Below are 25541 nucleotides of genomic sequence, written 5' to 3'. Positions count from 1 at the left end.
TTGTCAAGTGGTACATACTCACCAATAACCTGCTCACCGATGTTCAGTTTGGGTTCCGCCAGGGCCACTTGGCTCCAGACCTCATTACAGCCTTGGTCCAAACATGGACAAAAGAGCTGAATTCCAGAGGTGAGGTGAGAGTGACTGCCCTCGACATCAAGACAGCATTTAACCGAGTGTGACATCAAGAAGCCCTAGTAAAACTGAAGTCAATGGGAATCGGGGGGTAAATGCTCCACTGGCTGGAGTCATAGCTAGCACAAAGGAAGATGGTTATGGGTGTTGGAGTCCAATTATCTCAGCCCCAGGACATTGCTGCAGTTCCTCAGGGCAGTGTCCTAGGCCCAACCATGTTCAGCTGCTTCATCAATGGCCTTCCCTCCATCATAAGGTCAGAAGTGGGGATTTCCGCTGATGACTGCACAGTGTTCAGTTTTATTCGCAACTCCCCAGATAATGAAGCAGTCCATGCCTGCATGCAGCAAGACCTGGATGACATTCAGGCTTGGGCTGATAAGTGGCAAGTAACATTCGCGCCACACAAGTGCCATCCAATGACTATCTCCAATAAGTGAGAGTCTAACCACCACCCCTTGACCATCGCTGAATCTCTCAACATCGACATCCTGGGGTCACCATTGACCAGAAACTTAACTGGACCAGCCACATAAATACTGTGGCTACAAGAGTAGGCCAGAGGCTGGGTGTTCTGCAGCGAGTGTCTCACCTCCTGACTCCCCAAAGCCTTTCCACCATCTACAAGGTACAAGTCAGGAGTGTGATGGAATATTCTCCACTTGCCTGGATGAGTGCAGCTCCAACAACACTCAAAAGCTCGACACCATCCAGGACAAAGCAGCCCATTTGATTGGCACCCCATCCACCACCTTAAACATTCACTCCCTCCACCACCGGTGCACCGTGGCTGCAGTGTGTACCATCTACAAGATGCACTGCAGCAACTCGCCAAGGCTTCTTTGACAGCACCTCCTAAACCCGTGACCTCTTCCACCTAGAAGGACAAGGGTAGCAGGCGCCTGGGAACACCATCACCTCCAAATTCCCCTCCTAGGTCACACACCATACTGACTTGGAAATATATCGCCGTTCCCTCATCGTTGCTGGGTCAAAATCCTGGAACTCCCTCCCTAACAGCACTGTGGGAGTACCTTCACCACAATGACAGCAGCGGTTCAAGGCCGCGGCTCACCACCACCTTCTCAAGGGCAATTAGGAATGGGCAATAAATGGCTTTGAGCCCAAGATCAGCCATGATCTTATTGAATGGCGGAGCAAGCTCGAGGGGCCAAGTGGCCTATTCCTGCTCCTATTTCTTATGTTCTTAAATGCTGGCCTTGCCAGCGATGCCCACATCCCAGGAACTAATTTTAAAAAAATGACCAAATACAGGAAACTGTGTGTTATTCGGAGGCGAACCGTCCGGCAAGCTCGAGCCACCGGCAAAAATCAGGAGCCGTTTTTTATTCTTTTCGTTTCTTTTCTTTTCTTTTTTTGAACAGTCAAGCTCTGCAACGTCTGTAGCTAAGCAACAGCTTCAGCTAGAGACGCTTGCCGACTGTTTTGAGGCTGTTGCTAAGCAACAGGGTTTGTTGATTCATACGGAGTATGTTTCAACATTAGCTCTGGAGTGTATGGCAGTTTTGAGGGAACAGCAGCAGCTCGGTCCCGTCGGTGCCGGATAGCACAAAGTTTCCTGTAAACCCAATGTTTTACTCTTGTGGTCACATTGAGATAGTTATACTTCCTTATTAAATATCTACTGAATACTGAATGACTGTTGACTTAACTAATGAGAGAAATGCCTTTCCCGAATCGCTCCACCAGCAATTCCATTTCTACTCAACTCCAGTGTCAGTGTTTGTCTGTTATAAGTATAGACACTATTAAGGGTTTAAGAACTCTGCAGAGCTCAATGCACTTAATTAAACTGTAACATGTTGGCCCTTTCCCAATTTACATATAAGCCATTAGTCTTTGCACACATTTGGATGTAATGTAAATATGTAATCAGAAGATAAAACTGCTGAAATGATCCTAGCGATAAAGCAGATAAAAACATAAAAAAGCAAACCATTATATTTAACGATTTTACCAAGTTTCTCCCTGTTCCCACAAACAGCAATCAAGAGAATAGCTACCTAACCTTACATAGGGTTGCGAAGGGGTGGAAAGTTTCTGGTAAATTGCTGGAAATTTTCCACGGGAAGGTTAGCTTGGAAATTTTGCCCCAAAAAGCACATGCTAGCATAATATTGTTTTTTTTTGTATTTCTTTCATTTTGTTTCACAGGTCCTCTCTTAAAATTACTAACAGAGATGGAATCTTAATTATTAAGGAATTTCTTAATCAATATTTGTTTATCTTCTTACTTTGCTTGTTTTAATCATTACAAGTTTTGTGTGTGACTGTGAACAAAGGTGTCCTGATTGGTTGGATGAGTGATTAGCTCCCTCTATTGGTAATGTAGCATCGTGCATGCATAGGTCACGCTTCCATCACATGGAGCATCAGGAAAAATTTACTCACCCTGTTGCAATCGTGCTGATCGACCGCAGTTCGACACAGAGACGAATGCCCTTTATTTCTCTGCATAGAACAATGCCACATTTACCGTCGGATGTGTGGAAACATTTTACCCCAGGCATTAAAGATGGAAAGACTGTGTACATGTGCAAACACTGTACAAAGCCATATGTAAAGAATACCACAAAGATGCAGCAGCATTTATCCAAATGCAACAACTTCACTCAAAGCTCACAGCAGTCAGCCCCGCGTTCCTCTGCTTCCATTCAAGAAGATGATGGTTCACATTCAGCATCAGGCTCCTTATCATCAGCAACTCCTGGCCCACTTGGTTCTTTGATACAATGGATAACCATAGCCAGAAGAATGCAGATGAGTGCCTTGTTTGAGTAGTATATGCGACAGGCTCACCCCTCATGCTCACAGCCAATGTGTACTGGAAGAGATTTTTCAATGTTATTCGCCCTGCATACTGTCCTCCCACCAGACATGCTTTGTCTACTTATTTGCTGGAGGCTGAGTTAACAGAGTCCAAGGAAAGCTCAAAGAAATGATAGAGATGGCAGACTGTGTTGCAGTTAACTCAGATGGGTGGTCAAATGTACGAGGGGAGGGCATCATAAACTACATCGTCTCCACTCCTCTCCCAGTGTTCTTCAAGAACAGAGACACGAAGGACAACAGACACAAAAGCACATACATTGCTGATGAGCTGAAAGCGGTCATCAACGATCTTGGATCACAAAAGGTCTTTGCAGTAGTTACTGGCAATACTGCGAATATGAAGGCTGCTTGGGCTCAAGTGGAGGAGGCCTACCCTCATATTACATCTATTGGGTGCGCAGCTCATGGGCTCAACCTGCTCCTCAAGGATATCATGGGTTTGAGAAACACTGTACAAGAGAGCCAAGCAAGTTGTTAAGTATGTCAGGGGAAAACAGGTAGTTGCAGCAATCTACAACTCCAAGCAAACGACAACGAACAAGAACCCCACACTGAAGCTGTCCAGCAACACTTGATGGGGTGGTGTTGTCATAATGTACAACAGCCTTCTGGAGGGTAAGGAGTCACTGCAAGAAATGGCAATATCCCAGTCTGGGGATATGGAAACATCATCAAGAAAATACTGCTGGATGATGTGTTTTAGGAGAGAGTGGTTAGCAGCCTTAAACTAATCTCACCAGTAGCATCTGCAATTGTTCAGATTGAAAGAGATGACGCTGTCTTGTCAGATGTTCTCAGGCTTTTTGATGATTCAAAAGAACAAATCAGCATTGCCCTACCCACATCCCTGCTGCTCAGGTTTAGGTGTTCCTGTAAGATATTAACAATCTCCTCAAAACTTTTCTCCATTGGTTTAGCTGGGGTAATTAAATTCCGCAATAGGCCGTACGTACTCGCGCCCATCAAATTCAATAATACCGACGCCCTCTTTCCATCGGCCACCTCATTTGCCTTGCAGTACACTTCAATTCTTGCCACATACGTGGTCCAGTCTTCTACCTCGTTGTCGAAAGCAGTGATACTGCCACTTTTCGGCATCTTGGGTGATTTAAAATGGTGCCTCCCGCGCTTTTTCTTCTTCCCCAATGGAATAAAATGTCGCCTCCCGCGCTTTTCCTTCTTCCCCTTGCTGCCACGCTGCTCCTAGCGTTCTACAGGGTAATGGCGGCGACCCGCGGCTTCGGCGCGTCTCGCTTTCCTTCCCCCCGTTTATTTTCTCTCCGCTGCCCGGTTCTTGAGCACCGACCGCGCCCTGTGCGCTCCACCCTCTCTCTCTCTTGTTTTCTTTTCCCGGCAACGCTGCGCAGCCCGTTTTGTAGAGCCACTCGATCGAGCTTGAGCCTGCTGCAGTCCGGAAGGGTCAGCGCACTACCTGCTACCAGCACGATTTGCTGGAACACCTTAACTGGGGAGCCAAGCACAGCTCTCCACAGCCTCTCCCGCAATTCTCCGAACACCAATGAATCCTTTCGGCGGTTGCCCGCGGTCGACGCCCGTTGCTCAGACTACGACCTCCAAGAGACCTCCTCTCAGGGTGAGATCCCCGTGAGATGATGCAACACTGCAGGTGAGTTCGAACTGACTCGTCGCCACTGTAAAGTCCGCGCCTCAATAGTACACGGACTTCGGGAGAACAGTTTAACAGGTACTTTACTGAACAGAAGGGTAACGTCAGACTGAAATACAGAAGCCTGCTAGGGCCTTTTATACAGGGGTGGACACTGCCGGTACTGCAGTCTAAAACCAGTTCTTCCCTTAAAGGTACATACACAACATCCACCACACAGCTAGACCGTGACACAGGGGAGGAAATCGACACATCAGAGCCAGAGTCAGAGAATCAGGAGGAGCAATGATGAGTAGAAGACTCAGAAGACTCATGAGTAGAAGACTCAAAGGGACAAAATAAGGACAAATTACAGGCTAAATAAGCTGACGCTATTTTTATTTTATTTTAGATGGGTCTTTTTTGTGGGGGTTCAATAAAGTTCAAAATTATAACCTAAATAAAGTTTTGAAAGCCTGTTTTTATTTGTATGGAACAGTATGTCTATTTTGACGACAAAGATAAGGGTCAAAGACAAAAACCATCAGTATGCAAAAAAACTCAAAATTCCCATAAATTCCCCAAATTCCTATAAATTCCCAAAAATTCCCATGGAAAGTTTCCTCTTTTAAAAATTCCCGGAATTTTGCAACCCTAACCTTACATTCTACATTATTTAGTCTGGACCCCTTGCCTTCCTTGATATGACATTTCCAAGCTCCAAGCAACTCAAGTAGCATCATATCCTACACACCTTTCAATGAATTCTATCAGCAATTATCCTTGTAATAATCCTCAATCCCATTCCTAATAAGATGTTTATCCAGCTCTTTTTTAACCATCTTTTTAAAACATCATTAAATGCTTTAACTTGGCAGTACATTCTAGATTTTTGTGTTAAACTAAGGTCAGTTAAGATGACAGAAACAGAGTTCTGTATTAAATAAGTGTCTGGAAAAACGTATGGAAGGGGTGAAATTTCACTGTATGTGCCACAGAGAAAGCCTGGATCAGTATTTTTACTCCAGTGAAAGTGCTATATTATTCCTTTCACTGAAATATGATAGCTGATCAAAATTTGTACGGTATCAAAATTGAAATATATGTGTTCAATTAGTACTACCTATAACAACTTCTCAAATGTGAAATTATCGTAGAAATTTGATTCAATGTAATGAATTATCCTATGAATTTTATGTACATCACCATGATGTATAGATAGATTTTTGAACTCTAGGGAAATCAAGGGATATGGAGATCGGGCGGGAAAGTGGAGTTGAGGTCGATGATCAGCCATGATCTTATTGAATGACGGAGCAGGCTCGGGGGGCTGTATGGCCTGCTCCTGCTCCTAATTCTTATGTTCTTACCTACACCTCAGTGATTCAGTTAAATGCTAATCAGTTGTAATCCAGCCTAAATGATGCAAACATGATTTTTTTAATGCAGCGTGTGGATTTTGTATCCTAGGATATTTTCAGCATAAACAGGAAATATACAGAATAGTGTTTCTATACTTTACTAGGCCTAGCGCATTCAAACAAACAGGCCAAGCTTTGCTTGTGTTTACTTTAAGGTTTGTTCACAGTGCAGAAATTCCAGTGTTACCTTTGAGTCGTCGTCTGCGGGTTTCACCTTTTCAGCCTTGGCTACAATATTTTCAAACAGAGACAGAAGCCAGTGTTTGGACTTAGACCAGTCTCTGCAGGCAAAAGTTGAAATGATAAACAAGCCAGAATTTTACTTATTTAGATGAAGAAGTGTTGCTACATGATTATCATGGAAACATTTGCAATACACTGATTATCAACATGATAGTGACCAAATGTCTACCAGAAACTACAGTGTTGGAGCCAGGATAGCAAATGACACTCAATGCTATATAACAGTTAAGACATCCATGATCTGGACCTACAATTACTTTGGTTCACTGTTTTACACCATTTTCCAGGGTTTTTGCAGTCAAAGTTACAGTGAATAAGCAAGAGAAACCCCATAGAAAATTCACCCCTGCTAACTTTAACTCCAAATATACACAGCAAATAGAATGGATTATTTACCTTAGTAAAAATTCTGGTAACTGGGAACCAAATTCAAAATCTCTATCAAACTTCTGGAAGTGGTCTTCAAACTCTCTAACTGTGTTTCTATCAGTGGGACAGATGCCTCTTCCAAACAGGTTGTTCACAACTGCAGTATACATACTGTGCCTGTCAATAATTGAAGAAAAAAGATTTTCATTACACACCAAAAAATATAATTCCACGAAAAAATGTGAATAATGTTCCCGTTTGTTTTGAAATGAATCACATATTGGGTTTGATTCACATCAAGCAATGTTTATTTATATTCTGTGTAGTCTTATTTTTGTGTAACTGAGAAAGTATACATTTGTAGGAGGCTTTATTCCTCGCGAATAAAAGTGCTACTGAAACAAGCAAAAAAAAAATTCACAAAATATGAAAGTTTGAGTTCAAATGAAATGTAAATTTTTTTTGACTTCAGCTGTGGCAGCAGTTGCGGCACGACAATTATCCTCAGTGTCCCCAAGGCAGCCAATATTTTCATAAAATTACACTATAAAAAGAAATTCAGTGATCCCACCAGAACTTCTTTACAATTCTTGCATCAGATAGTATTGTCTTTTTGTACATTAGGTGACATAATAAAGACAAATGTCTTTCAATGAGACGCTGTTATCAAAGGCACTGAACGACTGAGCTGCAAGCATTTGGCCATGTCAAAATAAGTTACCATTGTTTTTCTGGGTTATGGCTGAGGCCAAATTGGAACAACTTTGGGCATCTCATCTTCAGAAGGGTACATGGTGTGTATCCTCTAGCTCAATAACACAATGTATGGTTTTGAAAATTAAGTAGTACATCTGCAAGTTGTGCAAAGGTTAATGTAGTATTTATAAATATCAGGAATTTTGTGACATTGTTGAGATGGATAAAAGTGGAACTAAGCATTTGTAATATATGAATTTTATAGAGCATTTTTTACATTGTGTTGTGGTTGCAGCTACCTACCAGATGAGGTCATACAAGTCATCAGTGCCTTCGGTTCCAAGGTACATGAGATGTTCATGGAACTCCTTAGATAGATTGTCGAAGAACAGGTGTAATCTAGATGGAGCCAGTCTCCCTTTCAACATGTCGTGAACTGCGCTGTGGCTCTTATAAAAACTCTTCCTGCTAATAGAAGCTGTTCACAAGTAATATAAGCAACTTACAAACTTGGAATAATATTTAATATTTATCATATTTATGAAGTAACATAGAGGGTTAATGAAAGTAGTGCAGTTGATGTTGTGCATATGGACTTTCAAAAGGCATTTGACAAAGCACCACATAATGGGCTTCAAGGGACAGGGGCTGCATCAATACAAAATTGGCTAACAGACAGAAAGCAGAGTAGTGGTGAACGGTTGTTTTTCAGACTGGAGGGAAGTATACAGTGGTGTCCCCCACAGGTCGGTATTAGGACCACTGCTCTTTTTGATATATCTTAATCACCTGGACTTGGGTATAAGGGCATAATTTCAAAGTCTGCAGATGAAACAAAACTTGGATATGTAGTGAACAGTAAGGAGGACATAGACAGACTGGTGAAATGGACAGACACATGGCAGATGCAATTCAACACAGTGACATGTGAAGTGATGCATTTTGGTAGGAAGAGTGAGGAGAGGCAATATAAACTTAATGGTACAATTTTAAATAGGGTGCAGAAAAAGACCTGGCAGTGTATGTACACCAATCTTTGAAGGCAGTATACGGGAACCGTGGCTTTTTAAACAGAGGCATAAGCCGAGATTTTCTGTGGGGTCAGCGGTGGCGGGTCGGGTGGGAAAGTGTTTTTTTCCCCAGCGGGTCGGGACCCCGCTGTGAATCCGCCACCACGCGCCTTTACCAAATGTCAGGTCTGTCAGCGATGAGCAGCGGCAGGGGAGCCAATTTAAATGATTAGTGGCTTGTTTACAGCCACTTAACAATGGTTTTAAATCGACCTTTTGAATTTGACAGCTCGCCCACGGGTTTCACGTTGTTGATAGACCACGTCTGTGAACCTGTGGTGGGAGGTCAGTGGCCATTGAATCAGCTGATGAGTTGACAGCTTCAAATGTTAAGTAAAAGCTCCCACCTGACAGAGATATCTTCCCTCAGCCACAACAAGCTCTTCCTCACTGCATTTCCACAACAGATTCAGAATGCTGCAAGTCTTTACACAAGTCTCCATCCAGTCTGACCTCATTACCTCTCTCACCATTGACAGATCGCTTCTGTCATCTCTACTTCACCTGCCATCTATTTCATCAGCATTGGTGCCCTTTATATTCTCTCACCTTGGTCCTCAAAATCCCACCACGATCAGCCCCAACACCAGCAGCACCAGGCACACCAGCAACCTTCTCCGCAATCACCTGATGCTGCACAGGACATCAACACCCAACCACATTGCTGCCCGGGAGGCCAGGGATGGCCTCAGCATGACCACATTTACTTCACTTGACGCTGTACACCCTGGCTGCCACATGATGTGCCAGGTTGACACCACCCCACACCAACACCATAAAGCATCCCTACAATGCCCAAGTCATTCCTTTCACACTCTTCACCATTGTGGGGGGTACTGTTATGTCTTTCCATTCACTGCAACTCACTATGCCACTTCCAAAGATGCACACAAATCTGTCAAAGAACACAAAGTGTTGAAAATAAAGGTTTCAATGTTTGACACCACATTAACAGAAACTTTACATGGACATTGCATAAAACACCCAAGTGCCTACCCTTGTGTGTTGTTAGTTAGTATGATTGCACTAGGATGAGGGCGAGTGTGAGAGGTGGCTAGTGAGATGGGGATGTGATAATATAGATAGAGAGCGAGGAATAGGTGGAGGTGCAAGGTAAGTTGGTGTGAGTAAGAATGTGCAGGAGTAGGGTAGGGAAGGCAGAGTGATGGGGATGTGATCAGAGGCACAGCAGGATGAGGTTGGCTGTGGCTTTGTACTAACGTTTCGTGATCTACCGAGATCATTGAAACGTTTGCGACACTGCACCCAGGTCCTCCTGACCACATCCCTGCTTGTGCCCTCCTCTGCAATATGCAAGCAGGCTGTGTTGATCTCCTGAGGAGGTCTCTTCTGCCCATTGGAAGGGAAGAGGACCTCCCTGCGTGCATATGCAGGTGTCATGGGAGAGCCTGGGTGCAGCCCTTTGTCTTTGTGCAGTGCTTGTCAGTGTTTGCAGCACCTCAATGCTGTAGAACATGGACAGCACAAAGCAAAATGTCAAAATAAATTTGGCCATGGTCCCTTTAAGGAAACTGGCTGATGACGCGTCATCAAATGACGTCACCAGACCCGTTTCCTCCAATTGGCCGGGAAACGCGCTGGGCGGGCTTAACAAGCCCAATCAAGGTAAAATCATTTCAGACAGTGGGATGGGGCCAGCAGCGGAGTTGGGACCCGCCACCGACGTCACCCGCCATGGACCTACCGAGGTCAGCAAAATGGCGGCCATAGCGTACAAACTTTTATAAATCACTAATTAGGCCCCAGCTGGAGTATTTTGGCCAATTCTGGGCACCACACTTTAGGAAGGATGTCAAACATAGAAAAATAGGAGCAGGAGTAGGCCATTCGAGCCTGCTCCACCATGCAAGATGATCATGGCTGATCCTCTATCTCAATACCATATTCCCGCTCTCTCCCCATACCCCTTGATGCCTTTTGTGTCTAGAAATCTATCTATCTCCTTCTTAAATATATTCAGTGACTTGGCCTCCCCAGCCTTCTGTGGTAGAGAATTCCACAGGTTCACCACCCTCTGAGTGAAGCAATTTCTCCTCAGCTCAGTCCTAAATGTCCTATCCCGTATGCCGAGACTGTGACCCCTCGTTCTGGACCCCCCCAGCCAGGGGAAACATCCTCCCTGCATACAGCCCTGTCAGAATTTTATACGTTTCAATGAGATCCCCTCTCATTCTTCTAAACTCTAGTGAATACAGGCCTAGTTGACCCAATCTCTCCTCATACAACAGTCCTGCCATCCCAGGAATCAGTCTGGTGAACCTTCGCTGCACTCCCTCTATGGCAAGTTTATCCTTTCTTAGGTAAGGAGACCAAAATTGTACACAGTACTCCAGGTGTGGTCTCACCAAGGCCCTGTATAACTGTAGTAAGACATCCTTGCTCCTGTACTCAAATCCTCTTGCAATGAAGGCCAACATACCATTTGCCTTCCTAACTGCTTGCTGCACCTGCATGTTTGCTTTCAGTGACTGGTGTACAAGGACACCCAGGTCCCTTTGTACATCAACATTTCCCAATCTATTACTATTTAAATAATACTCTGCCTTTCTGTTTTTCCTACCAAAGTGGATAACTTCACATTTATCCACGTTATACTGCATCTGCCATGTATTTGCCCACTCACTCAACTTGTCTAAATCACCCTGAAGCCTCTTTGCATCCGCCTCACAACCCCACCTAGTTTCATGCCTCAGCAAACTTGGAAATATTACATTTGGTTCCCTCATCCAAATCATTGATATATATTGTGAATAGCTGGGGCCCAAGCACTGATCCCTGCAGTACCCCACTGGTCACCGCCTGCCACCCCGAAAAAGACCCATTTATTCCTACTCTCTGTTTCCTGTCTGTTAACCAATTTTCAATCCATGCCAGTATATTACCCCCAATCCCATGTGCTTTAATTTTGCACACTAACCTCTTATGTGGGAATTTATCAAAGGCCTTCTGAAAATCCAAATACACCACATCCACTGGTTCTCCCTTATCTATTCTAGGCCTTAGAGAGGGTGCAGAGGAGATTTATTAGAATTGTACCAAGGATGCGGGACTTCAGTTATGCGGAGATACTAGAGAAACTGGGGTTGTTCTCATTAGAGCAGAGAAGGTTCAGGGGAAATTTAATAGAACTGTTCAAAATCATGAACGATTTTGATATAGAGTAAAGAAGGAGCAATTGTTTACAGTGGCAGAAAGGTCATTAACTAGAGAACACAGAGTTAAGCTACTTGGCAAAAGAACCAAAGGTGAGATGAGGAGAAACTTTTTTACGCAGAGAGTTGTTATGATCTGGAATACACTGCCTGAAAGGGTAGTGGAAGCAGATTCAATAGAAACTTTCAAAAGGGAATTAGATAAATACTTGAAAGGAAAAAAACTGCAGGGTTATGAGGAAAGGGCAGGAAAGTGGGACTAATTGGATAGCTCTACCAAAGAGCCAGCACTGGCACAATGGGCCAAATGGCCTCCTTAATGTGCTGTATCATTCAATGATTATGCATTTCTGATGAAGTCCAATGACCATCATCTCTGGTAGAACAATAATCTTCTTTCAAGATTAATTTTCTGTTTTGCCAAATACCAAATTGCAAACAAAACTGTTGCAGTCAGAAACCACAAGGGATGTGTGTAGAAACACATAATGTTGGAGTAGTGGCTAGTTGCACCATATTATTTTAGAGTTCACTGTCACAACTCCTCACGTGATGAAGCCCCAATCTCAATCTCAGTCAGGTTATTAGGAAGGAAAATACATTTATAACAAATTATGTTTATGAAAGACAGGTGATACTGAGATGACTATGACTACAACATATTTTGGACACCCCATTTTATTTAACCATTAGAAATATTTGAGTAGAATTTCTGTGGGAGTTTTCCCAATCTACTGCCATGACTTCTGCAAAAATCATGAAGTTATGGAGTTCGGGAGAACCTCCACAGAAGTGCTACCCCTTTTGTCAATTTTCTTCTCTCTCCTCAAGGCATTGACTCTTTGCTGGGCTACAGTCAACATCAAAGCCAAGCCCAATCCCATCCTCACCCAACATTCACACTGGACGACAAGATGACTTGATGGGGTAGTGACCCTGGCTGATTTTTCCTCTCTAACTCTGGGAAGTCGAGGTCAACTATCACCCAGTCACCAACCAGAGCGAGATCAACTAACTCAACTAAAAGCAAGGATCAAACAAAATGTTCTTGGTCTGGATGGATCAGCTACTCACTTATAAATTCATTGAAGTATCAATGGAGCAATTTCACTTTATTTTTAAAGCCCTATAGTACAGGCTCTTGAATCAAACTCGCTATTGTTACTAAATGAAAAGAGAACATTTGTTGGAACCCCAATTCAAATGCATTTTTTTGCTGCACAACTGACCCCCATTGAGGCAGTATTACTACAGAGTGTAAAAAATTATACAGATGAATTTCAGTGTATATGCTATCATAATCAAAGTAAATCAACAGTGTATATATATTTTTTTAATGTTTTACAGAATGGCAAATCTACATACAAGAAATTGGCAAAATGCTGTTGGCAAATAAAATGAGACTTGGGACTCCCTTATATATTACTACATAATACAGATTTGTAACTTACTGAAGGAAAAATGTTCTTTGGAAATGCAATATTTAATATTGATATTTTCAACATTGTGGGTATCCTTATACAGATCCCTGGAACGGTGACTTCAAGCCCAGAGATTTGTACCATTGGAGAAGGTTTCAATACAATACCCTTCAAATTGTTGTGCAGATGAACTTATTTATTGGCCCGGATTTTGCGGTTGTGAAGATGGCAAAACTGTCAGCGTTCACCATCATTACTCTGTGAAACTGACAGCAACTTCTGAAGTTCGCACATGCGCAGTTAAACACGGAAATCCAGAAGCTGCTGTCAATGATTCCCCACTTCTCCACAGGGTGCGCTGTTGAAGTCCCCGCAACAGGCAATCTTCAGAAATCAATTGAACTGAAGTGAACTTCCCCTTTTACGCTGTAATATCGTGGTTAAAATGCCCAAAAAAGTTAAGGCTGGTTGAATGATGTGTAACTGGGGTTTTAATGGTGTACTAAGTTATAACTACTGCTGAACAACCTCTCTGGCCCATAAAAATTAATTTTATATTTGTGGAATGTCAAATTTTTCCATTATGATAAAAATTCCATAGGTTATTGATATAAAACAACAATTTTTTTAAAGTTTGTTTATGATATTTTAGCTTCTACTATAATCCCATGTGTGTGTCTCAATCTTTATTTTGCTCTCTGTAAAATTTGTAAAAAGTGAAGGATGATCAGTGTTTTTTACTTCCTGGTTTGATGTCTTGAGTATTCTTAGCCTGCTTGATGACATCACTGTTGCTGGATGCTGGCGATCCCCTAGACTTGGCGCCAGAATGAAATTAATGCCGGGAAAGGTGAAATTGGCGCCAGAGATAGCTAGATCTTTGTGGGCAGCTTTCCTTGAGGTCAGCGGCAAGTGCTGGCACTTCGCCGCTGACCACAAAATCCAGGCCATTATCTAGTCAAATAGATAAAACTACCACTGTCTCCATGGTACAATCCATCAACTGAAACTTCAACAAATGCATCAGTATGATTTGTCAGACTCCTGATATTCATTTCATATCTGAAAATGTTACAGTGGAATTTCTAAAAATAAACTTTGTTGCTTGTCAAAAAAGATGAGCAATCTAGAATACTCTTTCCTGATTGTAGTGTCCGTGTGTAGATAAAGACACTGAAGACAGGAGTTGGTTCATAGGTATTTACTAAGCAAGTCTGGGGGGGGGTTTCTAAAGGATATACACAATACACAGGCTTATATAGCCCAAGTGGCAATTACTGGCATTACGCACACCTGGGGCTCTTAAAGGCACATACACCACAATTCCTCCCCTTCTAGCTAACTAGTACATCATATTTTAAGTAATTATTAATTACATGTTATATGCAAAATAATATACATTGCTGTATTAATTAATTATAAGTTAGTCTCTCAGGAGGCTTCCTGACTCGGTCCGGATAACGCCTCGGGGGTGTGGTAGTTTCTGGTGGTGTAGTAGGTTCTTCTGGCAAGGCTGATTCGGCTTGAAGACCAGTGTCGGGTTCATCGGGCTCCAGTATCACCGGATCGGAGGTAGATATGGGTATCTCTACTTCATCGTTAGATGTATAGAGTGGTGGTGTAGGCTGTCCCTTTTCGGATGACTTGATGATTTGGTCAGCATGGCGCCTTATTATGCTGTCTCCGATGTCCACGGTATACATCAGTGGTCCTAATCGTGTGCAGATAGTTCCAGGCTGCCATTTCTCGGTACGGTAGTCCCGGGCCAAAACCGGTTGGCCTATCTGGAAGGCCCTAGTTGGCCTTTCATTCATGCCCTGAAACTGCCGGTTCTCCACGTCCCTTCGGATGTTGGGCTTGACCAAATCCAGCCGGCATCTTAGGTTTCTATTGTAGAACATCATGGCGGGAGTTTGGTTAGTAACCATATGCGTTGCATTCCTATATGCAAATAAGAAGTTATCCACCTTGTGCTGAAGTTTTATGTCTTCATTACCCATGGCCTTGATGGCCTTCTTGAAGGTCTGGACAAACCTTTCAGCCAATCCATTGGTGGCGGGATGGTATGGGGCGGACGTGTAGTGCTTTACCCCATTGTTCTTTAAGAACTTTCTGAATTCTTCGGACACAAATTGCGGTCCATTATCAGAACATATCTGCTCCGGCAGCCCATTCCTGGCAAATATGGTCCTTAATACTGTGATGGTTTTTTCCGTGGTGGTGGAGGACATCTTTATTACCTCCGGCCACTTGGAGTGGGCATCAACTGCGATTAAGGACATTGAGTCCATAAATGGACCAGCAAAGTCGATGTGCACCCTTTGCCAGGGAGATGAGGGCCACTCCCATGGATGCAGAGGGGCCTGTGGCGGAGCATTTTGGACCTTCTGGCATCCTAGGCAGCTCTTGGTCATGTCTTCGATGTCTCCATCGATACCTGGCCACCATACAAACGCCCTAGCTAGGTTCTTCATTTTCACTCCACCCAGATGCCCCTCGTGAAGCTCCTTTAGCACTTTATCCTGGAGTTTGGCTGGAATCACCACTCTGGATCCACACATCAAGGTTCCTCGGCACACTGACAGCTGTTCTCTTCTTTGCGAGAATGCTGGCAACAGTGGTTCGCCATGTGCTGGCCATCCCTTCACTGTTAAATCGTAGACCCGAGAGAGAGTAGGGTCATTTCTTGTCTCCCTTTCAATGGCAGAATTTGTCACCGGTAGACATTCGACTATGGTAGAGTGAAACATCTCCACTGGGTCTACTGTAGGTGCCTCTTCTATCGTTGGCAACGGTAGGCGTGATAAACCGTCAGCATTCCCATGCTGTTTTGACCCTTTGTATTCAATGTTGTATTGGTGTGCCCCTAGAAAAAGGGACCACCTCTGTAGTCTTTGTGCCGTCATAATGGGGACACCTTTTTTAGGGTTGAATATGGAGATGAGGGGTTGATGGTCAGTCAGCAAGGTAAATTTTTGTCCGTGTAGGTAATGGTTGAATTTCTTCACTCCCCATACCAGGCTGAGTGCTTCCCTGTCTATCTGGGCATAGTTACGCTCAGCTGAGTTCAATGAGCGTGACGCAAAAGCTATCGGCTGTTCCGAGCCATCAGGGAATCTATGGGACAATACCGCTCCAATGCCGTAAGGGGATGCATCGCACGCCAGTCTGATTGGTAGTGATGGGTTGTAATGAGCCAAAATTTTCTCGGATGTGATTAAGTCTTTACATTTATGGAAGGTACGTTTACAGTCTTCGTTCCATTTCCAAATCACTCCTGTCTGTAGAAGATCATTAAGAGGGTGTAGAATAGTTGATAAGTTCGGTAAAAATTTATGATAGTAATTTATTAATCCCAGGAATGACCTTAGTTGTGAAACATTTTCAGGTGCTGGGGCTTTTATAACTGCTTCAATTTTTTCAGGTGACTTATGCAACCCTTCCTTATTAATTATGTGGCCACAATATGGTATCTGATTTTGGAAAAATTCGCACTTGGGGCGATTTGCTCGTAGGCCCCGTTCTTTCAGCCTAGTGAGCACCTGCTCCAAATTGGCAAGGTGCTCGTTGTCGTTTTCTCCTGTTATAAGGATGTCGTCTAGGTAGCATTGAGTCCCCGGAATCCCTTGCAGGACTTGCTCCATAGCTCTTTGCCAGGCAGCTGGAGCTGATGCTATTCCAAAAACCAGTCGATTGTACTGGTACAGGCCTTTGTGTGTGTTTATTGTGAGATACTTTTTAGAGGTCTCCTCAACCTCCATCTGTAGATATGCCTGTGCCAAGTCAATTTTTGTGAAACATTTCCCTCCGGATAGTGAGGCGAAAATATCTTCTATCCTCGGAAGAGGATACTGTACCGTGTGAAGGACCGGGTTTACAGTCACCTTAAAGTCCCCACAGATGCGAATTTTTTTCTGTTCCTCAGAGTTATTTTTCAATGTTTTTTTCATGACTGGAACGATGGGTGTTGCCCATTCGCTCCAATCTATTTTGGATAATACGCCTGCCGTTTCCAAATTCTTCAGCTCTGTCTCGGCTGCCGGACGTATTGCGTATGGCACCGGTCTTGCCTTAAAATTTTTTGGAATTGCTGTATCTTCCACTTTTATTGAGGCGGTGATGCCTTTCAAGGTTCCTAGTTTCTCTTGAAACACTTCTTTGGCGTTGGCCAAGATGTCTTTTAATCGTTCAGGTATGATGTCATCATTGTTTTTTTCCTTACTGGTCACCGTCAGTGCCTGAATGGAGTGCCAGTCTAAACGTATCTTCCTTATCCATTCACGTCCCAACAACGGTGGACCACCATCTTGTAGAATGTATAAATACAACTTTTGTATTTCTTTGCCGTTGTATACCACAGGCACCCTTATTTTTCCTTTGGGGTAGACTTTCTGCCCCGTATATGTTTTTAAGATAATGGATGTGTCTTTTAGAGGTATATGCGAAAATAGCCTCTCGTAATCTCGTCGATTTATTACGGTTAGAGCTGATCCTGTATCTAGCTCCATTTTAACTGGGGACCCTGCTATTGTGAGGGTAACCCAAATGGTTTGGTAATCCTCTTTGGCAAGTACATTATGTAATTTGAGACAGCTTAGTCTCTCGTTTCCGGAGTCGCTATCGCTATTCTGGTCTTCGGAGCTATTGTCCGTCATCATTTGTACCTTCCTGTACTTTTCTTTATTGATTTTTTGTTTTCTGTCAGTGGATTTATTTTGTCCAGATTGGCATACCCGTGCAATGTGTCCAATCTTACCACATTGCCTGCATGCTTTGCCCTTGAACCAGCAGTCCCTCTGGTTATGGGTGGATCTGCCGCAGCGATAACATCTTCCGAACTCCTGTGTCATTTTATGGGTGCCGAAGTCCTGTGTCTCTTGTTGTATCTCTGCAGCTCCTTTTGCTGCTGCTTCGTATGATACAGCCGTACTGAAAGCTTTGTCCAATGTTAAATCTTTTTCAGAAAGCAGTCTTTTTTGTGTTCCTTCACTTAAGAGACCGCAAACAAATTTGTCTCGAAGATAATCCGATAGTCCTGCTCCGAATTGGCAGTACTTTGATAGCTTTCTTAATTCGGTTAGGTAATCAGCGTTACTTTCATTCTTGTGTTGATTACTCTTGAAGAACTTGAATCGTTCCGCTATCAGCAGCGGTGTTGGGTTTAAATGCTCCTGCAGGGTATCAACAATTTCTTTAAAAGTCTTGTCCTTTGGTTTGGCTGGAGTGATTAAATTTCGTAACAGCCCGTATGTCTTCGCGCCCATTAAGTTCAGAAGTACTGAAGCTTTTTTTTCATCTGTTCTTCCATTTGCAGTGCAATAAACCTCTACTCTTTCTACGTATGTGGTCCAATCTTCTATTTCGCCATCAAAAGCCTCAATATTACCAGATTTAGGCATTTCAGAAAAGATATGGCGCCCCGTGCTTTTTTTTCTCTCTCTGTAGCAACGATATGGCGCTTCCCGCGCTTTCCCGCCGCTGCTACCGATAACGCTGTTTTACTGTGGTTTCCGTTTATTCACTGTTGGAGACTCGTTCCCGACGGAAGTCTAAACGCTGACCTGCTTGCCGCGCCGGCCGTCTCTCGAGTGCACCCTCCCAGTCCGTTATTGCTTGCCTCCGATTTCGCTGCCTGTCTCAGCTGTAGAGCCCGCCGCTGGAGCTCCAGCCTGACGCCCAGGAAGGATTAGCGCAGTACCTGTCACCAGCTTGGCCAGCTGGTGAAACCACAGTTTCTCTTACTTCCTTGAGTCTTCTGGACGCTGGAGGAATCGATGTCCTTGAGGTGCTGCCGAATTGCAGGTAAGTCCGTTTCCACTTCGTCGCCACTGTAGTGTCCGTGTGTAGATAAAGACACTGAAGACAGGAGTTGGTTCATAGGTATTTACTAAGCAAGTCTGGGGGGAGGGGGGGTTTCTAAAGGATATACACAATACACAGGCTTATATAGCCCAAGTGGCAATTACCGGCATTACGCACACCTGGGGCTCTTAAAGGCACATACACCATAATTGCTCTTAAAGGCACATACACCACACTGATCATTGCCAGTACATACCCCTAAAAGGTAAAGGTTCCATTTGTATAGTGAACCATGGTCAACAAATGAGGTAAGAAATAGTATCAACCTAAAAGGCTTACGCAAATGAATTTCAAGGAATTTATGAATGGTAGATCATGTCTGAATTTTGTTTAGGAGGTGGATAGGGGTGTCTATGGATGTTGTCTATATGGACTTCCAGGGACATATAAGGTTCTGCACAAGAAAGTATGAGCAAAGGTGAAAGCGCACGGAATTAGACGTCACCTTGTGACATGGGTTGGTAACTGGTTGGGAGGTAGGAGACAGAGTAGGGCTAAAGGAAACTTGATCTAATAGAATGGTGGAACAGTTTCGAGCAGTTGAATGGCCTATTCCTGTTCCTATGTTTCTGTGAGAATGACCTCTAATTGAAATACATTTAATTAGGGCATGCCTTTTTTGCATTATTTCTTACCAGTATGCCATACAGCTTCTTGTACTGCTTCTTGAAAGTCAACATTTTTGGATTTAAAGAATATCTCAAAATCTTCCTCTTCTGTAACAAAGGTGAATCGCTTTCCAGCAGCTACCACAGTAAAAACTGCTCCGTACTACAAATTAAAGCATTTTTATGAGAAAGTGTAACATAATCAATGAGTTCACTCTGAAAAGATTCATTTATCTTTTAGATTGTACAATTACAATTAATATTATATGCATGGCAAGTAATAGATAATGACCTAACAACTTATACTGCTTTTAGGACTCTGCCAGCTAATTCAGCATGTAACAAGAATGTTCTTGCTCAATTGATGATTCTTCCTCTTTGATCCTAGCCAGGAAGGTCCTCATAATTAAACTGAACCCTATCTTTGCCTGACATCCACATACAACCAGTAATGGGAACCTTAGTTAACTTATCTTTGCATAACTTTGGGATACTGAGACCAATTGTAAGACCTCTGTAGCCTAGATTTTACAATTGGATGGGGCATCAACAATGGGGCAGGACTTCTAAACACCATGTTTCAAGCTCATCTGAATTCTGATACGAGGAGTTATCAACATAATTGATGTGCAATCCCTGGCCTTCACAGAGAAGTTCCACCAGAATTAAAGAAGAAATCAGAAGTGGCAGATCACGGAGACGAGAGTGCCAGTGGCCCCACAGATGCCAGTAAAATCTTTAAAACTTTTTTAAAAATTACCTGTCTTCTGGGGCTTGTGCATGGCAAACTTTGGAGACCTATTGCACAGGCCCTTGCTACTGGCACCATCCTTTTCTTTCTTCTGCCAACTTTTAAGTGGCCCTGGCGCTTAGGATTGCAACAGATCAAGTGGCAGGAAATATGGCAGAGGCCATATTTCCCTACTTTCTATATAGTTTGCATATGCCCAAGCACATACAACACTTTGTGGTGCTGAGTCCGCCCACTGGGAAATGGGTTGCAGGGGACACGAGAGCGAGCATGCTCAAGCAGGTTATAGTCCATGCCAGCCCCAGATCCACCAAACGATTCACAGGATGTGGGCAGAATATCTGGGCCTACCACTCCCCTAAATGATCATCAAACTCAGTACAGACCAAGCATCAAATCTGGGACCTTCCTGGTCTCTATGGCTTAGTAAAAATGTAAAATACTTACATTTATATAGCACCATTATGGTTTTAACTTGCCCCAACTGTTTCACGTTTGTGTTCATCACAAAAACGCAATTTGAATTAACCAAAACTAGAACAGCATGCGATGGGACTATCGTCCGTTAACTACAATACATTGCAAACAGAGACCATGTGGGATGCCCACCACATTCTCCCGTCTCCTCCAGAAGATAGTAAATACCACACTGATAAACCTGGGATGTTCCTAACCAGTATGGCTTTGTAAAACTTTATACTGAGGTTGAAAATAACAGCCAGGTTTATTTACAAATAAGATAAGTACACAGAAACATTCAAACACAGCTAGAAACTAGTAGTACAATAGTTGACATACACAATACTACAACTGTTTCAAAACAAGAAACAGTCTGAAATCCTTGTAGTTCTTTTTAGTAGCTTTTAACTCGACTCTATGATGGACATTACATGGGAGATAGATATGCACAGAGGTCCTGCAAGCCCTTCATGTGGTAGAGGAAGTATGAAGCAGGGTTCCTGAAAACCACATGACGGTCATAAATTATATCAGCTGTTTGTTCTTTGATTTGAGTCCACCAGCATGCCACGTGAGAAGAGACAAGCCAACTGGCTGAAGGCAAGCCAATCTGGGAATCCCAACCTGGACTCCTGAAGATTTAACTACATTTCATGATTATTTGGCCCCTTGACTTCTTCTGGGCTATTGGTGCTGGCAGGCTGGAGAATGTGTCAGTTCACGCATTTCCTGTCCCCCTTCTTCAAGTGGGCACCCAATTGGGGAGCCTCCCTTGGACCCCTCCCCATTCTCCATCTGGTTAAGTGGTGGAGGCTCCCAGAAGCCACATCCTGGCACTTATGAGAGGATGCCTGTCCTACAGATTTTTTACCCCTAATTTTTGTCATAGTTATTCTAATTTAGCGAAAATTCCCTCCGCATCCCTCTTGAAGGTGGTGATTGGCTTATGGAATGACTCCGTAAGTTGCGTCAGCCCCCTAGCGCCTTGTCCAAGTCACATTGCAACAGCTTGAAGAAGGACATATTGTCTTGGGAGAGGATTATAACATTTATGTGCTTAGATAGCAGATGCTGGCAGGCTATTCAATCATAGGAAGTGTCACAGCCCAATCCTGTTCTGACACTTGTTAAGCAAGGTTAATGGGTAGCAATTAGCAGCAGGAACCCTGGCTGATTTAATTACTGCCTTTCTAACCCAGGCATGCGGAGGACAATTGTAGCATTTAACCATCTCTTTGTCTATGAGCTGCCAATTTAGATAAGGCCACAGATCAACAAGACAAGCTGTACCAAGCAGATCATTTATTTTATTCCAGTGTTTTTCCTGTTAGTACTCTAGCTACCATTTCTATTTCCTGAACTTGGTGTTGCTTCTAAGCCTAATCAAAGAACTTTAATATACTCCAGTGTGAAGGAATATACTATATAACCTTTTTAGAAAAATATACTATCTTATGAAAGAATTCTGGCCTTGTTAAGACAGTGGTTGACCCTGAAGAGCACCTTATAAGGAACTCTACCTTATAATTTTTTTAGAACATGACAAACTGGGTTTGGAAATTTAGAGACCTAACTATGAAATAGCTATGAAAGAATTCTGGCTCTTGAAACCGGACAAGTTGTTGACCCTGAATAAATAACCTTATTGAAACAGAAGAATGGGTGGCTCTGAGTGGCTGGCCCTTTGGGAACAGAACAATGGTAAACCCTGGATAAGTGATCTAAATTAAACCTCTTAAAGATGGCACATAAGATAAGGAACATCTGCCCTGCAAAGATGACACATGAAATAAAGGACATCTGCCTTCACACCTATATGGTAAAAACTCCCAATAACTATTGCCAATGTAGCAGTAAGAATTTCAGAGGTCAGCAGAAAGATGATGAATAGTGATAATTAACTTGGATCAGCAGAAACCTTATGGGTTACAACTGAAAAAAGGTATAAATATTGAAGTCTCAAATGGGATATCAGACTCGCTTTAATCAGGCAAAGCGATTCACGACTACAGAGGCGGCTCTGTGCTCTTCCACTCTTTGTACCTCAGGATCAAAGGTAATTTGATATTGATGGATATCTTGTATAGAAAATTTTAAGAACTGTAATACTGTAGAGAAGTTAAGATTTAAAAGTAAGATTCTCTGTTAAAAATAAGATCATATTTTTTCTCTTTTTAGAACTGTTAACGTTGCGATTGACTGATTCACCAACTGTAAATTGCATGTCGGTTCTTTTAATAAATCTCTATGTATTTTTAGAATTGTCTCACATAAGTTCTGTATCAATAACTCGCGAACCCAATCTCTCTACACTCTTTGGTTGAGAGGTACAAGTCTGAAGGAGATCTTCGGACCCTCCTAATATCCGGGACGTTACAGTCTGGCTAACCTTATTAAGAGTGATATCTGGAGGACGGTAACATTCTCGGGTTGCTCCTTTCCTTTAGGGAGAGATAGCCCGGACCTTTAGACCCAGTTAAGCATCTTCAGGATTCGGCTACCTCAAACTTTAGCTGAAAGTGAACATTTGAGAAATACGCCTGATCCGGGATAGCCCCAAAGGGGCTAGGACTAGTAAATATCCTTTCACCAGCACAGTATGAAGGATTGAGGTCATCAATCACAGTTTTACCTTTGACAGAGGATTCCTCTTGGGAGGAGCCAGAGGAGGAAGGAAATGAAAGGCGACAGGGTGAAAAAGGTCAACAGCAGCAAAAAAAAGAGAAGCTGCTGCATGCAGCCAGAACCAGAAAGAGCCTCATGACATATACTTTCTCATGAGCATCCTCCAGAACCTCTGAACCAATGCTCTATGCTATATTGTCCACTGCATCTCTCTCACAATCCACCATAACCACTACCTTCTGCAGTCACCTCAGAAGAAGCAGATCTCATTCCTTACAGCGGCAAACATCCACTTCATTACTGAGCTGCCAATGGAACCTTTGTAGGCAGATAGAATCATAGAAATTTACGGCACAGAAGGAAGCCATTCTATCCAGCCTAATCTCACTTTCCAGCTCTTGGTCCGTAGCCTTGTAGGTTATGGCACTTCAAGTGGATATCCAAGTACTTTTTAAATGCGATGAGGGTTTCTGCCTCTACCGCCCTTTCAGGCAGTGAGTTCCAGACTGGGTGAAAAATGTTCTCCTCAACTGCCCTCTAATCCTTCTACCAATTACTTTAAATCTATGTCCCCTGGTTATTTACCTCGCTGCTAAGGGAAATAGGTCCTTCCTATCCACTCTATCTAGGCCCCTCATAATTTTATACACCTCAATTAAATCTCCCCTCAGCCTCAAAAGAAAACAACTCCAGCCTATCCAATCTTTCCTCATAGCTAAAATTCACCAGTCCTGTCAACATCCTCATAAATCTCCTCTGTACCCTCTCTAGTGCAAACACATCTTTCCTGTAATGTGGTGACCAGAACTGTACACAGTACTCTAGCTGTGGCCTAACTAGTGTTTTATACAGTTCCAGCATAACCTCCCTGCTCTTATATTCTATGCCTCGGCTAATAAAGGAAAGTATCCCGTAAGCCTTCTTAACCACCTTATCTACCTGTCCTGCTACCTTCAGGGATCTGTGGACGTGGACATGCACTCCAAAGTCCTTCTGTTCCTCTACACTCGTCAGTATCCTACTATTTATTGTGTATTCCCTTGTCTTGTTACCCCTCCCCAAATGCATTACTTCACACTTCTCTGGATTGAATTCCATTTGCCACTTTTCTGCCCACCTGACCAGTCCATTGATATCTTCCTACAGTCTACTGCTTTCTTCCTCACTATCAACCACACGGCCAATTTTTGTATCATCTGCAAACTTCTTAATTATGCCCCCTACATTGAAGTCTAAATCATTGAATCCAGTGCTGGCGAGGCAGAGATTGTTTACAGGCCTGAGGAGCAGCAGCCAAAGTGGGAGAAGTGAATCCAGAGCCAGTCCAATGGAAACAATCTAGAAAAGATTCCAGTGCTGGAGATAGAGCAGAACACAGTGAACAGATCACAGTGAACAGACACAAGAAAAGGCATGAAGGAGTACAGGCAGACTTCAGAGGTGGTAAGAGTTGAGTAGGGCAAACCCAGTAAGCAAAACAGAGGCAAGAGCAGAGATGGGACCTGCGATCCAATTCAGTGATTGAGCAGTAAGGGACCTGAAGAGCAAAGCAGCAGAAAAGAAACGCTGGGACTAGATTGGTGCATAGGCAGAATAAACTTAGGTCCTGATGGTATCGAATATGGTCATGGAGTGCCTTAATCAGCAGCTGTCGCACAGTCTTCAAGTGGAGCACATGAAGATGTGTGACCCAGGCTCTCTTAAAATCAAGTACTGGTTACTGGTCTGAATTCCATTGTCCTGCCTCTAAAGTCCATTGCTTAAGCCATTGGTGACTAGCATCACTTATGGCTACTAATGATCTGTCAAAGGACAGACTGTTGTATCTGACTGCATATCTCCAAGATTCTCCGGTCCTGACTGTAGGACTTCTTGGATGGTGGAATTATGAGATACAGTAGCAGTCAAATAATTTTTAATGCCTCTACGTTGCTTAGTTCTTGGGTCACTGAGGTTTCCAATTGCAGTAGCACATTGGTTACAGTTCCCTCCATGCTAGACTGCATTGCTGTCAACTAGTAATTCAGAATATTGTTGATTTCAGTAGAGGTATTCATCTCAGAAGTGGATCTTCACCTCTCCGATCCTCTTCTCCATCATAGCATACATTGTGGCCATGACATTGTGCAGATAGTTTGGTGCTCCCACACCATTTTGAAGGCAAGCCCCTAATTTCTAAACCTACCATGTACATGGTCGAATCAGGTTCCACAGGAACTTTCAAAAGGCAATTGGTCATGTAAATGAAG

At 43.2% G+C, this 25541-nt stretch overlaps 1 protein-coding gene across 1 annotated transcript in view; it reads right to left on the bottom strand.

Moving 5' to 3' along the window:
- The window catches only part of cyp39a1 (cytochrome P450, family 39, subfamily A, polypeptide 1), a 62417-nt gene that overhangs the window by 30547 nt on the left and 6329 nt on the right, over positions 1-25541 (bottom strand). The window contains exons 2-5 of the mRNA XM_085997079.1: positions 19485-19620; positions 7627-7801; positions 6655-6804; positions 6203-6296 (exon numbers count right to left, since the gene is read on the bottom strand). Of these exons, the coding sequence (XP_085853205.1) occupies positions 6203-6296; positions 6655-6804; positions 7627-7801; positions 19485-19620 (555 nt within the window). The remainder of the gene's footprint in view (positions 1-6202; positions 6297-6654; positions 6805-7626; positions 7802-19484; positions 19621-25541) is intronic.

Source organism: Somniosus microcephalus, chromosome 9, assembly GCF_052327205.1.
Source record: "Somniosus microcephalus isolate GS21.2 chromosome 9, FLI_Smic_1.0, whole genome shotgun sequence".
NCBI classification, from domain to species: domain Eukaryota; kingdom Metazoa; phylum Chordata; class Chondrichthyes; order Squaliformes; family Somniosidae; genus Somniosus; species Somniosus microcephalus.
The sequence above is the reverse complement of the archived record's forward strand: the minus strand, read 5'-3'. Positions and strand labels throughout refer to the sequence as shown.